Genomic DNA, 16010 nt, shown 5'->3' with positions numbered 1-16010 from the left:
CTTTACATAGACTCACCCAAACATAAGTAGGCTACTTAAAATTATCAGACAACTCTTTATCACATAATCTGCAGGGTTCCAGTCATAGGTGGCCCATGTAACTTGATGAACATCAAGGCTGATACCCGTTTAACCAGTAACTTAAGTCTCTCATTGTGAGAGGAATGTAACACATTCAATTCAAGTCCATGGCTTTTCTCGGTTAGCCTAATGTTATGCAAAGCAGCCAGGTAGAGGCAATTTTTTTAGGTGTTGAGGACGGCTCGCCGCTGACGGCGCGTGCCTGTGGAGCGAGCGTGCGTCATGTGGCGCGCGCGTGTGTGCAGCTCCAGAGCTAAGGGGGCGCCGCCCCCGTGAGCCCCCCCTGCAGCTCATCCCTGGGTCCGATGATAGATCATAATGGATAAAAAAAAATCTGTGACCAGTTGAAAAGGTTAAAAAACACGAAAACGCTGGCAGTTTATTAATGTATACTTTGGCAGTGAAAGAGTTAAGAAGAACAGAATTCCGGACCACGTTTTTCTTACCTTAATATGATGTTATTATATCTTAGGACGAGTGGTACAGTAGAACAATTGCATAACTCCATCCCGAGTCCACCGCAGCTAAAAAGCTGAGCGGAAGGGCCATGCTCTAGTATTTTTATCGGAATTTAATATATTTCTTTTGTTCATATCTGACTTTCACAATGACAGAAACCTCGCCACAGTGTTTTTTGTCCCAAATGGGCCGCCGTAGTGTTTACATTCTAATCATGGGCGAAATCTCGGCTTGCGAGACATCCACAGGGGCGCATCTCACACAGACACTGTGGAAAGTCAGGTATGAACAAAAAATATTTATAAAATTGTGATAAAAATACGCGATCTAGAGCATGGTTCTACTGTACCACTCGTCCTAGGACATAATAACATCATATTAAGGTACGAAAAACGTGGTCCGGAATCCTCCTTTAACCATTTAGACCTGAGGCGATTCTAGAAATGTCTTCTAAATCCTAAAAAAAAAGAGGGAAAAAATCCATTTTTTTCCCCACAATTATTCAAAAATAGCAGATCTACAAGCTCTTAGCTTGAAGATCTGCTATTTTTGAATAGCCAAATAAATCTAAAGTGACACAGATGCGTTCCAGGTCTTAATGGGTTAAATAACCTGCTATCTAAATAACAATCTGTCTTGTAAACTGACAATGAGTCTGACCTGATCTGTTCTGGTTTGATGGTTCCCTTCAGAAGCCTTTTGAGCAGGAACGCTGACTGTGTGGGAACAGGACAGACAAGTTTCCATTAAATCGATAATCGAATAATTGGTTCTTATCGATCCAGCTTCGATTGATTGATTGAATACTTTATTAGCACTTTTCAACAAAAAAAAATAAATAAAATAAAGTACAGTTCATTACAAGGGTCCTTGTATTGAACTGTACTGTCCTTAAAGCAATTGATAAGCAGTGATGTTTCAAAGAACCTCAATTCCCCTCAGTAAAGGTCTATCTATAAAAATCTAAAACATTCCTCATGGTATACAGAATACAAAATGCATGTTACTGTATTATATTTCTTGATCACAAATTTGATTGTACCTTTTGCGATTCAGGCAAAGGCATTTAAAAAAAAAAAATCATGATTACATTTGAGAGGGAGACAGTGTAGGAGAGACAGACAGGAAAGCTGAGAGGGAGACAGCGTAGGAGAGACAGGGAGTAGGAAAGCTGAGAGGGAGACAGCATAGGAGAGACAGACAGTAGGAAAGCTGAGAGGGAGACAGCATAGGAGAGACAGACAGTAGGAAAGCTGAGAGTGAGACAGCATAGGAGAGACAGACAGTAGGAAATCTGAAAGGGAGACAGCATAGGAGAAACAGACAGCAGGAAAACTGAGAGGGAGACAGTATAGGAGAGACAGACAGCAGAAAGGCTGAGAGACAGACAGTGTAGGAGAGACAGACAGCAGAAAAGCTGAGAGGGAGACAGTGTAGGAGAGACAGACAGTAGGAAATCTGAGAGGGAGACAGAATAGGAGAGACAGACAGTAGGAAAGCTGAGAGTGAGACAGCATAGGAGCGACAGACAGTAGGAAATCTGAAAGGGAGACAGCATAGGAGAAACAGACAGCAGGAAAACTGAGAGGGAGACAGTGTAGGAGAGACAGACAGCAGAAAAGCTGAGAGGGAGACAGTGTAGGAGAGACAGACAGCAGAAAAGCTGAGAGGGAGACAGCATAGGAGAGACAGACAGTAGGAAAACTGAGAGGGAGACAGCATAGATGTAACCCAGTTTTCAAAAGGTTTGTGTCACTGCTGTCTGTGTGTCACTGACAGAGACACACACACGCACGCACACACAATCACACACACACACACACACACACTCAGTCTCACTCAATCAATCAGTCACACCAGTGCTTGCAATTGCCAATCATTGCAATCACAGCCACACCCTATAAAGCAGAGTCAGTCTGCAGTAGCAGAGTGAGGTGCACACCACTCTGAGGCTGCTGCAGGTCTGTACTATATTCAAACATTTTCATTTCCAAACTTATTACATTTGATCAATTGACTAAAAACACTTATTGTGGCTTTTAGACTTCCACCCACACTGATCGCAAACTGACTGCTGGCACAACCTGCTGGCTGTGACTGTATGAATCTGATTGCATTGGTGAGTGAAATGTTTGTTTCCCATTTGAACCAAGTTGGTTCAAATGTTTGTTTGTTATTTGAAATGTTTGTTCTAATTTGGTTGATTTTGGTTTGAATATTCTTTTTTGAAAGTTATGCAATGCTTGTAGATAAGCTGTTTTTTAGTTAATCTGTGATCTTGTAGATCTGCTTTTGGTTATTTGATATTGATTTGGCCTTTTCTATGAATCCAGGCCAGGTTACTTTTCTTGATAAGAAAAAGGATCATGATGGCGAGCCAACTAACCCGAACCCAACTTTAATGAAGTTTGTCCTACCAGGAGGGTAGGCCAAAGAGCAGCAGCCACACATGGCATTTCCCCTCAAGTAACATCACACACTACACTGCCCTCGCACTGCCACTTCCCTCTGACTACTGACGATAACTTGACCATTGACAAATACCTACCTGCTTAAGAACTCTGTTGGACTTGGATACTTTGATGATACCTTATTGACGAAAATATTGAACTGTTATATTTTTTGTTTTATTTTTATTTTGATCGAATACAGTTTATTTTGCTTCAATCATGTCTCCTGCCTATTTAATTTAATGTTGCCATCAATCTAATTTATTCCACTCTTCACCTACCTCTGTCTGCAGTAAACTGGTCCTATAGCTATATTATGCTTTGCCCACTCTAAGCATATGCTACACAGACAGTGTAGGAGAGACAGAACGTAGGAAAGCTGAGAGGGAGACAGTGTAGGAGAGACAGAAAGTAGGAAAGCTGAGAGGGAGACAGTGTAGGAGAGACAGAAAGTATCTAGGGTTTAAGCGGTTATAGATTGAATGGAAGTAGAGGACAACACAAATGTTTGAAAATAGCAGTTCTACAATCTCACAATGCGTTGCATCGTCTAAAATGTTTACTTAAGTACAGTACTTGAGTAAATGTATTTAGTTACTTTCCACCACTGAGAACAACGGTACCTGTGGTCGGCTCCAGGTCCTGCCTTCCAGCTGGTCCAGAGATGTGAGCTGGGCTCTGTCCAGCATGGTCAGAGAGACGCTGGACAGCAGGTCGCCGGAAGCTCTTCTCACCACCTCTGATGCATTCACTCCTCTACCCATCTGCATGAACACAACACAATCAATACACCATGTATATACATGTTGTGGAGTGTCGCTAGGCAACCGCCTGTCAGGTAAGCACCTCAACAAGGAGAGTCAGTGAGGCAGGGGCGGTGCTGGGCCAAGCAGGCAACGCCCCCAGCTGGGCTGCGTCGTCGAGGGACGCTACATGCCAATCTACCTGTGTAATCATCCTGATTTAAGCGCACCTGCGTTGCCCAGCTGGGGAGTGCACCGGCTCTGCCTCAGTGTGGCCTGACTCTCCACATTGACCAGACAGGTGCTCAGGCGCTAAGCGAACCTCCGCTTAGTCTCCTCTTCATTTCTTGGTGTAATTTCAGAGTCTAACTAGAAAAAGTGCTCCTCGGAGAACAGGTCTCCGCCAGGTCAGGTAGGTTAGTGTGGTCCAGCAATATTCGGAATTCGCCAATCAGGCTGGAATGTGAAAAATATGGCGGATCGGATGGATCCGTCTTGATCATTTAACTAAAGAGATAATTTGTACTGATTTGCGTGATGTTTGGACAACATTTGTAGGAGTAATATATTTTAAAAAAAAGGAGGCCGATTTTTGCAAAAAAAAGTTTCATATTACTCCTACAAATGTTTTACAAACATCACGCAAATCGGTACATAAAAGTCAACTGATCCGTCCAAGTTTTCACATTCCAGCCTGATTGACGAATTCCAAACATTGCTGGCCCACACTAACCTACCTGACCTGGCGGAGACTCTAGTTATTATTTGTTTATTTCTTCACTCCAATGGCAGCAGGGGTTTCCCCCCTTCCACTGTGCCATATACTGTATATCAATAAAAAGCCCTGTGAGGCCTTCGCAAATACTGTCTCAGAGTGTTCACAATGTACTGTACCAATATGCAGAAAAAGAATAAACCCGCACACTCATAAATGTATTGACAACGTTTCGAGCCAAGGCTCTTCATCAGGTCAAACTCAAGAAGTGTGTACCTCACCCACTTAAATAGACACCCACAGGTCACGTTATCAATCAGTGGGTGGTATCAAGATCTCCTCTTCGTCTAGGGCATTTAACATGTTCAATCCCCTGATATCTTTTCCCTGTCGCCCTGTCGGGGAAACGTTTTGATATCAAGGGCACTAGTAACATGCACAACCAAAAATGTTATATACCTGCTAAAATGCCCATGCGGTCGAGGATATGTTGGTAAGACCAACAGGGCGATAAAGACACGCATTTCCGAACACAGAAGCAGTTGCAGTGCACTTCATGTCCGCTAAGCACAATGTGGCCACTCTCAGATATCAGGGGATTGAACATGTTAAATGCCCTAGACGAGGAGTAGATCTTGATAGATTGCTGCTACAGTGGGAATCTTTTTGGATTTACACCCTAAACACTATGTCTCCTAAAGGAATGAATGAGGACTTCCCAATCAGCCACTTTCTTTAATTATAACTCTTGTTGCCTATGTTTAATGTACCTGATTATTTAAATTCTGTTTTATATAGATGTTATTAATCAAGTGTCCATTTGTGTTTTTTCCACTGTTGTTCTGTGGATATGTAAATGTTGAACACTATCTATTAGATGTTTTTTCTCTATCTGATTACCCTGTGGTGTTGTGATTGCATTTCACATAGATTTCACGACAGACAGACATAAGATAAATAGAGATAGAGTGTGTGTGTGTGTGTGTGTGTGTGTGCACTCACGGTTTCCAGCAGGGCCTTCCTCTGGCCTTTGCTCAGCTTGTCGCTGATGTTCCTGAGCAGCTGTGAGTCTAGCTCCTCCTTGATGAGCTTCCTCAGGGTGGAGATTTTTACCCCTCGTACCGCTGAGCCCAGGGCTAGCAGCTCCTTGCCCGACACCTGGAGGGAATAACGGACAGCTTACAATTCAATTCAATTCAACTCAACTCAACTCAATTCAACAATTCAATTCAATCAGTGGTGTAAAGTAACTAAGCATATTTACTCAAGTACTGTACTTAAGTACAATTTTGAGGTACTTTTACTTTGCTGCAGTATTTCCAATTGGCTATACTTTTACTTTTACTCCACCACATCTCAGAGGCAAATATTGTATTTTTACTCCACTACAAGTATTAAATGAGTTACTAATTACTTTGCAGATATACATTATTACATTATAAAACATACATTAACCACTTTAGCCTTATTTTATACCTGGGCTATTTTAAAATAGCCGATCTACATCGCGGCTCGTTTTCAAACATTTGTACTTTTACTTTTGGTACTTTAAGTATATTTTGATGGCAATACTGTTATACTTTCACTCAAGTAACATTTTGAACACATGCCTTTTTTACTTGTAACAGAGTATTTTTATGTTGTGGTATTGCTATTGCTTTTACTTCAGTAAAATATCTGAGTACTTCTTCCAACACGGCAAGGAACCCATCAGAACATAATTAGTGCCAGGGACACACATACAAGACTTGTTGTCGTTAAAAACGTTTCAGAAACCTACAGTACAAGCTTGCAACGTGTAGTGAAGCATTGTGAGCTTGTAGATCTGCTATTTTACAGTGTAGATTGAGGTCTCTCTCTCTCTCTCTCTCTCTCTCTCTCACACACACACACACACACACACACACACACACACACACACACACACACACACACACACACACACACACACCTGTGACCCCTGCAGCAGTTTCTTGGCCAGTCTCCTGGCCTGGTTGGCTCTCCACTTGAACCTGGGCCCCAGTTTGCCCAGGGCCTCCCAGAGGGCCGGTGCAGGGAACTGGGACAGCTGCTTCGGGGACAGGGCCGTCACCCCGGAGCCCAGGGACCTCAGCAGATCGGCACTGGCCTCGCCGCCCTTTGATGACATCACGGCATTCACCAGACGTTTCTTCAACTGTATGGGACGGACAGACAGACATTAATAGATATCCACCGCAGTGGTGGAAACAGTACTCTTTTTTACTTAGGTAAAAGTATCAATACTGCAATGTATTTTTTAGTTACAAGTAAAAGTACGGGAAAAAAAGTATTGGTATCAAAATGTAGATCTACAAGCTCATCTAAGTACATCACGACACGTTGTGAGCTTGTAGATCGGCTATTTTCAAATAGCGTAGGTATAAATAGCTGAAGTGGTTAATGCATGTTTTATAATAAAACAATTTACTTATGCAAAGTAACTAGTAATTAAAGTTTTCAAATAATTGTAGTGGAGTAAAAGTATAACATTTGGAAGTAAAAATACTGGAAATACTCAAGTAAAGTAATAATGCCTACTATTTTCCAATATGTTTATTTTTTATTTTTATGTTTTATTTCTACATTAGATGTATTGCTACATTTAGACATTAATCCGGGAAAGCATCTGTTTCATTTTTTAACAATCTTTAAAGTGTGAGAAGTAGTGATTTAGAAGGCATTTGTACAATCGGCCTCTTAAAGGGTTATGTAAAAGTGTGTGAGCGTGTGGATGGACATACTGTACCTTTCTAGCTCCAGAGTTGGGACAGTCGTCGAGCTGAGAGAGCAGCTGAGAGCTGAGACTTGCGTTCATGCGCGGAGCGTCTTCAAAGTAGCATGCCAGAGAACCAAGCCTGCACAACACACATACACACACACACACACACACACACACACACACACACACACACACACACACACACACACACACACACACACACACACAGTGGGTTTTAGATTTTAACCTTTTAGGACCGGCAACGCATCTGTGTCATTTTAGATTTCTTTGGCTATACAAAAATAGCAGATATACAAGCTCATAGCACAGTGCTATGAGCTTGAGATCTGCTATTTTTGAAAAATCTTGAAAATGTACAAGCTCAAGCTTGTATATCTGCTATTTTTGAATAGCCAAAATAATCTAAATATGACACACAGATGCGTTCCCGGTCTTAATGGGTTAAAGCAAGCTTTAGAAACTAATTAAAACGAACTTACCGGATAACCAAGTTCAACTAGGACCGGTATCCCATTCTATTTTATCTCTTTGTAAGAGAGTAGAGGTGTTGTGTAAACGTGTAGTATTGTCTGTGTACATGTGTGATCTGTCTGATATTGTGTTCGTTCATGTATTGCTATTTCTGTGTCCTGATGGCTGCTTATTGGTGCAAGGACAATAAATTATCTATCAAGCGAGTCCCTGGTTTGATTCCCAGGCCCAACGGGCCCGACTCACACTACACCGTGGGAACGATGTACAAAAAAGAATTTCACCCACTTTTTTACCTTGTAAACCTGTGATGTGACAATAAAACTGATTCTGATTCTGACCGTGTAGCCTACTATCAATATAGGCAAGAAAAGCCAGAAAAAAATCATTTCAATAAATAAATGAACAAAATAATGAATCAATTAACTCTTTGACTGCCAGAGTATTTTCATAAAGTACTCCCCCAGTGCCAGCAATTTTCGTGTTTTTTTATTTTTATATTTTGAATTTTTCTCATGAAAATAATTTAAGGGGACATAATGTAAAGACCCAGCACAAATCCGCCACTAGAGTGCAGCACATGACTGCTTGATCATGTCGTTGGGTCTCTCTCAGCCTTCTTGATAGATTAGACAAGGAAAAACATGAAAACGGAAGTGACGTCGTCCCAGATAGTTTTGATCGCCAAAATGCCGTCGTGATACACGACGGCGATGACTGATCGTCACCCAGACCATAGATTATAGAAGAGAAACTGTCCGTTTGTCCGTCATACCGTGTGAAAGACCGTTTATTTACCTATTTTGGACGAAAATGACTGGGGAAAAGAATCAAAAACCGGAAACGGAATCCAGGTCATGAAACCGGATGCAGATGTCCGTGAAGTAAGTGGAACTCGAGAATAACATTGAATATTAAGCAGCATAGCGCGATCAGAGATTAAACAATGAACGCGCGTCCAGCGCGTCGACGGCCAACTGGACAAAGTAGCACTTGACGCGTTATCGCGTCGTCCGCAGTCAAAGAGTTAAATGAATAATAATAATACTAATAATAATAATAATAATAACAATACTAATAATAACAATGACAATAATAACAATGACAATAATAATAATAATAATAATAATAATAATAATAATAATAATAATAATAATAATAATAATAAAGTAGATTGAAATTGAAACCAAAATCAAAAGGACAACTATAATGCAAAACTATTATAACCTTGATGCGGACTTGCAACCGGGTAAAATTTGCTTTGATTTAGGGTAAATAGACACACACACACACACACACACACACACACACACACACACACAAACAAACAAACGTGCACGCACACACGCACGCGCACACACACACACACACACACACACACGTGCACACACGTACACACGTACACACACACTTACTGTACACACACAAACACACACACACACACGCACATACACACACACGCACACACGCACACACACACCTGTCTAGACTCTGTAGGAATTCTTTCTTGTCGGCGGAGCACTCCTGCACCCGGCGTAGGAACCTCCTGGCCAGGCGGGGGCGCATGCCCTCCACCTGAGTGAAGGAGGCTCTGAACTGAGGCGAGCTGAAGAACTCACACAGCTAGAGGGAGACACATGGGAGCAGGGTCGGGTTTAAGCACAGGCAATGTAGGCAAATGCCTATGTCCTGTCCGGGGGCGCAAAAATGCACCCATTAAGTATTCATATTCATGGAGTACAGAATTAACCAAATTAACCAAAATAATTAATGTAACAAAAACACCCCAAAAAATAACAAACCCGGTAAAAAAAACACATTTTCTCACAACGCGTTGTGAGCTTGTATATGTACTATTTTCAAGCATTTTAATAGTTTTACTTTTGGTACTTTAAGTACATTTTGATGCCAATACTTTTGTACTTTTAATCAAGTAAATTCTATATTGCAGTATTGATACTTTTACTTAAATAAATAATTTGAGTACATTAAAAGAAAAAATATATATATGGGAATCACACAGATGAACAAAATCAAGATTCATATTTATCCGGTTTAGTCTATGTCATCGCGCACTATGTTTTAATTTGACAGGTAAGATCTGCCAAATGGGGACTTTAGTTATAAGAACACGTAAAAATGGATTACATTTTTCACCGTTCGCTTGATCCCCGCCAAACTGTGCACACACATTCCCTGGATGCCAGAGCAGAACCTCTGCCCCAAATTTTTCACATGGGCCTGTTATAGCGCCACCAGGAGGCCGATTTGTGCAAAACCCATTTTTTTTATTACTCCTACAGGTTTTATCCAAACATCACGCAAATTAGTACACAGTATCTCTATAGTCATGTGATCAACACAGATCTCTCCGATTTTCCATATTCCATTCTGATTGGCTAAGGTTGGAGCGCTCCGAGGAGCACTTTTTCTAGTTTATTCATGTACTTATTCTGGAAACTTGCCTTTCACTCGACTACATTTCTAGGAAGGGATAAAGTACATAATGGATTAACCACTTAAGCCACTATTTCAAATATAGTGAAAAAAGCAGATCTACGTACAGGCTCACAACTTGTCGCAGCAGGCGGGGGGGGGGGGACCCGCCGGAACAGAGACGTCGCAAACTTCTTAACTTAAGAATTCATTTAATTTATATTTGTGTGGTGGTGGACTGGTGGAAATGCGCGCTGCGTGCGTCGCGACGTGTCTGTGTGTGTGTGTGTGTGTGTGTGTGTGTGTGTGTGTGTGTATGTGTGTGCGCGCATCTGATCAGAGAGAGAGAGAGAGAGAGAGAGAGAGAGAGAGAGAGAGAGAGGGGGGGGGGGTTGCCAGGTAAAATCTATGAAAAAAACGAATTTGCGCTTACAGTATTGATTGATTGATTGAATATTTTATTGGCAGAAAGTCCTACAGTTAAAACACTTGGTCTAAAAGGTCTGTCCAAAAAAGTCCTTGCGGCCTTGTTTCCATTGAGGTCCTTGGTATTCAATTCATAAACATATAATATTCATAGACCGGATTGCTTATTGCTCTCACAGAATAAATGGCAACACTAGAAGTTACAACTCACTCACGGGGGAGAAATGTAAACATCGTGTGGATTTATGATGAGACAGAAAATGTTTTCAACTAGAAATGATGAATTTAGGAGATGTTTGGACGTTGGAGGGACATCTATTGTGAGTACAGAATGTTTAATGTGCAGAACTGGCCGCCGTGCCTGAGTAAAAGTGCAAAAGTATAAAATGGACTCGTATGAAAAGTAAAAGTACTCATTATGCAGAATGTCCCATTTCAAGTTTTCAAATGTATAAAAACCTTTTGAAAATCTACAAGCTCTGTGAGCTTGTAGATCTCTGTGAGCTGTAGATCTCAGCCCTATATAGGCTTTGCGCGCGTACATGGGGCATGGGGGGGGGCACTTTTGAAAAACCTGCCCCCCCACCCAAGAATCCTGTCACCCTGCGCATAGTGACACACACGCACGCACGCACGCACGCACGCACGCACGCACGCACACCTGCTCTTTGGGGATGGATTTGACGTCGTCCACATCCAGGCGGGACAGGAAGCGCCCCAGCATCTTCATCCACATCAGATTGGGAGGACAGACTTCACTTCCTGTACACACACACACACACACACACACACACACACACACACACACACACACACACACACACACACACACACACACACACACACACACACACACACACACACAGGCACGCCCCCACACACACACACACACACACACACACACACACACACACACACACACACACACACACACACACACACACACACACACACACACACACAAACAGACCCGTTTGCTTGTTATACGCCGTTGAAAATAGCATGTTTTATTATTTAAAAGACGTTTTAAAACGCCTTTGGCAGGCAAGTGTTGTATTTTAAAACACCTTTTAAAACGTCTTTGTCAGGCAATGTGTTGAGTGAAAACACAAAAGTCACTAGGATAGAGCCCTGAGGGACTCCGGTCAACCATATAGGGGGTACGTTTTTAAGGCGGTCCTAACCTGGAGGAGGTAGTGGCAGGCCTGTTGGCCTGGGTCTGAAGGGGTTTTTGGGGGGTTTCTCTGGAGGTGACCCCGGTCCAGTGGGAGGTTTCTTGGGGGGTTTCTCTGGACGTGGGCCCGGTCCATTGGGAGGTTTCTCTGGACGTGGGCCCGGTCCATTGGGAGGTGTGAGTTGCGTGGTTGCGTTCCTGCAGTCCCAGTCGAACCGTCCCTTCACCCAGTCTCTGACCTGCAACCTCTGCCCCTCCGAAAACGACCCAAAGGCCTCATTCAGCATCTTCATCCTGTCAACAAAGAACACGTGTATGACTATCGGGCTATTTGGCTGTAGAGGTTTATTATGTTGGCAACCGGAACAGTGGGCCCCGCGATCACTGGGCGCCATTAAAGGAGTAGTTCACCCAAACAATGACTTATCTTCTATCAATTACACACCCCACGAAGCCTTGAATTCGGCGGAGTCTGACCAGCCACCCAGTCATCGAATTATTAGGAATTGCGACAAAAACAAAACAATCTCAAGGCTTCGTGGGGTGTGCAATTGGTTGAACTGCTCCTTTAAATATTTGATATTTTGATATATTTGAATGAGTGGAAAGTAATCATTCATTCATTTGTTTATTTGGACAGGACAATGCATATTAATGAAGCGAAGGCGTGTGTGTGCGGGTTTTGTTATATTCATGAGATCCATGTGTGTGTGTGTGTGTGTGTGGAGGCCTGGAATTTGACCTTGGTGTTTCACCCAGTCAAGTTATCTCGTTCGCTGGTGTCAGAGAGATAACACAGCGAGTTGTGAGGCTGTGGGAGACGTCCTTGATTGGGTTCCTACCCAAAGTCATAACAACAGGTGTCCATGAGGGTGGGGTGGGGGGGGAGACTTGACTGGGTGGGTGGGTGTGGGGGGGGGGGCCTTCTCCACATTGTAGCCACTGGAGGAAAAGTCCGGGGGGTGGGAGTCCGAATCGATCCTAATAATCCATATTCATCCGAAGCAGACAATGTATCTACTTTCCCCATTCTGGCCCATCCAGCCTGTTTCTAATCATGTTCATATCGCCCCGCAGAGCGGTGACTCGCTCAGCGATGATCTCCAGTGTGCTGCCTCTGGCTGAGATGTCGTCCGCCATACGTGCCAGGATGGTGTCCAGCTTGTTGTCCAGCTTGTGGACTCTCTCGTTGATGTTATCCATGTCGCGCTTCAGTTCAGTGATGGTGTCCAGCTTGTTGTCCAGCTTGAGGACCTTCTCGTTGATGTTATTCGTGTCGCGTTTCAGTTCAGTGGTCACACCTGTCTGAGTAGTCAGCGCTCTGCCCACCTCTACTCCGTCCAGGGCAGCTGTCTTGCCAATTTTCCGATACACAAGTGCAGTGCCCGCTCCAATCAGCAAAAAACCTGTTATCATAAGAACGAAATTATAGACATCTTCAATGTCCTCCACCGAGAGAATTTCCAGACACAGAACTCTCCACTTGTAGTCGGAGTCCCCATGTATCCGGCTAAATAAGTCCCATCGGGGCAGATTGGGTCCTCCGGTCCAGATTGCCGTGTTGAGAAAATGTTGTCAATTGCGTTTAACGACCAGTTAATAATATTATCCATGTTTTCACCCGAGACTGTTCGTGGGTACAGTGTAGAGAGGCGAGGTGGAGAGATAAGGGTCAGGAGGAGAGAAAAGTGCGACTGCCTTCGTGAGCAAGCAGAGTCAAGTCCAAACCAGGAAAATGGTCCTCAAAATGTCCTCACATTTGACTATACTTGTGGGAACATTTGATCCTCAAAAGTATATTGAGCAATATTTTGCAAGCTGCTTTGCCTTACACTTGGACAACTCCATAATCCTCAAGCCCCTGGCCACCAGCCTGTGGACATGGCCCAAGCTGCCAAATATAAAAACAATGAGCTGAAACTTAGCCTAGATGTATAATGGCTTGTACTAATGGTTGGTATTTTACTTGTTTAGAGGAAGGAAAGCTTCCTCTAAACTTGAATCAAAAGCACAGGCAACTTCCAATAGGAAAACCTTTCTGCTGTTCTGTCGTGCCTGGCTATGTACAGTCCTTTATAAACATTACATCAGTCTAATATGGGACATAGACTCTATGATCTGATACTGTCCATGGTGCAGGCAGTAAAAGTCATGTTTATTGGGATACCAGATGGACAGATTCAGTTTGGTTGGCAGCACTTGGAGGCGTGCCTTTACGGTGAAGATAAGAATATCCTCATCAATCGCTGCATTTTTGAGAATTGATTGGGACACAGCTGCATCAGCTGCATAGGGAAACCCCCCAACAGCCGCAGTCCTGTCGGGGAAAACATGCAAACTCCACACAGAGTAGGCCCTTTTGCCAACCCCACCTAGGATATGCTGGGCTTATTTTTAAACCCAAGGAAGCTGGGACGGTCGCTCGTTTATGGGACCTTGCGTCGCTCCAGGTCGAGAATGAGCGAGGCTCTCTGACTGTCCGATCGTCACTGTTAAGCATGTTTAATAGATGTGAAAGGCGTGTGGATATATATGTCCATTCGATATCTGCTACCCCCAGCCCTCCCTCTCGCTTACTTTGGAATACAGTATGAAGTCACGGGTTGTGTGTGTGCTCAGGCCAAACCATTCCCTCACTCGCTATACAGTTTTGTTGTTAATGTCATACAGTACTCTTTTTTGGTATATGAACGTTGGAGAAGAGATGGTGTATTTTGGACAGAGCCCAATCGCCTCTAGCTTCATAACCAGTGGAAGAGGAGAGGAGTTTATTAGGTCTAGCCTGGCCGTGTAATCTTTGACAATCTCGTCCACTTGCGCTGTCCACTCCCCAGCGATATACAATTCATGGCCGAGGTAGCTGTATGTTTCGTGGCGTGCGGAGACTCTGATTGGTACATTGTTTATTGTAAACGTTGGGATTTTGTCTGATTTGTCTGATTTGGCGTGATACCAGCGATTGCCCCCGCTCCTCCTCTCATAAAAGACAGCACATTTAGATTGTTTAACCTGTAGTCCAGACCACTCCAAAGAAGAGTAAGTCCTGGAAAGCATGTCTTTTATTCGTGTCTGGAACATACAACCACGTCATCTGCGTCTCCCCCCCCCCCCCCACACACACACACACACACACACACAAACAAACAAGACACTCACATGTTCATCATGCGGGGGTGCTGTAAGAAGCGGGGGAGCCGCATTCTGGGAGGAGGTTTGTTTTGTAGGAGGGGCTTGGCGGCCCACAGCATGTTGTCATAGTCGTCTGGCTTCATGTCGTCACCCTCGTCACCCTCGTCACCCTCGCCTGTCACTGCTGCCCAGGACAGAGGAGCCATGAACGCCTCCCGAAAACACTTGGACGGACCCTGCGGGAGTTGCAATTTACAATTTTAGCAGTGGTGGAAGAAGTACTCTGATATTTTACTTAAAAATTCGACAAGAGGGTGCTCTAACACAACTTAGGAATGATCCCTTGCCGCTGATAGAAGGAATGGATGGATGTGATGTCGACCCAAAAAACATCCCTTCCGTCCACTGTAGAAAAACACTTCTAGCTCGGATTTTTTTTTTTTTGGGTGAAAACGAGCCATTTTCAACGGGCGATAGCAACAAAATGGCAGATCGCTGTAAAAAAAGTTGTTCCAGTGGATAGACCAGACCCTCCCCCACCCCCCGGACACTTTTAGGTGAAAAAGGTGAAAAGCGCTGGCAGCAGCAACATAATTAATTAAATAATACCTGCAGGTGAATGTGTACAGTACTTGAGTAAATGTACTTAGTTACTTTACACCACTGCAATTTAAGCATTATAGCAGACGCTCTTATCCAGCGTGACTTACAATAAGCAAGGTAGTCACCAGTGTTGGGACTATCGCGTTATTTTTTAACATGTTACTGTAACACAACTACTTTCTGCGGTAACTAGCAACATAACTAGTTACCTTCTCCCAGTTCGGTAACGTGCTATATTTACTGACGTTTTAATTGCCATGTTACTCGACATACATCAAATGCAAAGAGACAGTGTAGTGCCTCAGTAAACTAGGATCCCAGGTAAACCAAGAAAGTGCCTCAGTAAACTAGGATCCCAGGTAAACCAAGAAAGTGCCTCAGTAAACTAGGATCCCAGGTAAACCAAGAAAGCTAATATACCATCAAAAATGATACAGTAATGATCTGTACATTGAAACTATGGGATAGCAGGTAAACAATGAAACTTGCATCTGTTTAAATAACATGCATCTAAATTAAATTCTTAACATTGAATAAAGTAGAAAGAAAGTATAGACAGTTT

General features: G+C 43.2%; 1 protein-coding gene across 4 annotated transcripts in view; it reads right to left on the bottom strand.

Moving 5' to 3' along the window:
• The window catches only part of otoa (otoancorin), a 51337-nt gene that overhangs the window by 19945 nt on the left and 15382 nt on the right, over nucleotides 1-16010 (bottom strand). For all 4 annotated transcript variants that reach the window (XM_080427464.1, XM_080427461.1, XM_080427462.1 and 1 more), the window contains exons 9-17: nucleotides 14873-15081; nucleotides 11727-12010; nucleotides 11204-11304; nucleotides 9161-9303; nucleotides 7216-7324; nucleotides 6400-6624; nucleotides 5451-5606; nucleotides 3614-3754; nucleotides 1201-1256 (exon numbers count right to left, since the gene is read on the bottom strand). In XM_080427464.1, coding sequence (XP_080283590.1) covers nucleotides 1201-1256; nucleotides 3614-3754; nucleotides 5451-5606; nucleotides 6400-6624; nucleotides 7216-7324; nucleotides 9161-9303; nucleotides 11204-11304; nucleotides 11727-12010; nucleotides 14873-15081 — 1424 coding nt within the window. The remainder of the gene's footprint in view (nucleotides 1-1200; nucleotides 1257-3613; nucleotides 3755-5450; nucleotides 5607-6399; nucleotides 6625-7215; nucleotides 7325-9160; nucleotides 9304-11203; nucleotides 11305-11726; nucleotides 12011-14872; nucleotides 15082-16010) is intronic.

Source organism: Gymnoscopelus braueri (assembly GCF_963280865.1).
Source record: "Gymnoscopelus braueri genome assembly, chromosome: 4".
NCBI classification, from domain to species: domain Eukaryota; kingdom Metazoa; phylum Chordata; class Actinopteri; order Myctophiformes; family Myctophidae; genus Gymnoscopelus; species Gymnoscopelus braueri.
The sequence above is the reverse complement of the archived record's forward strand: the minus strand, read 5'-3'. Positions and strand labels throughout refer to the sequence as shown.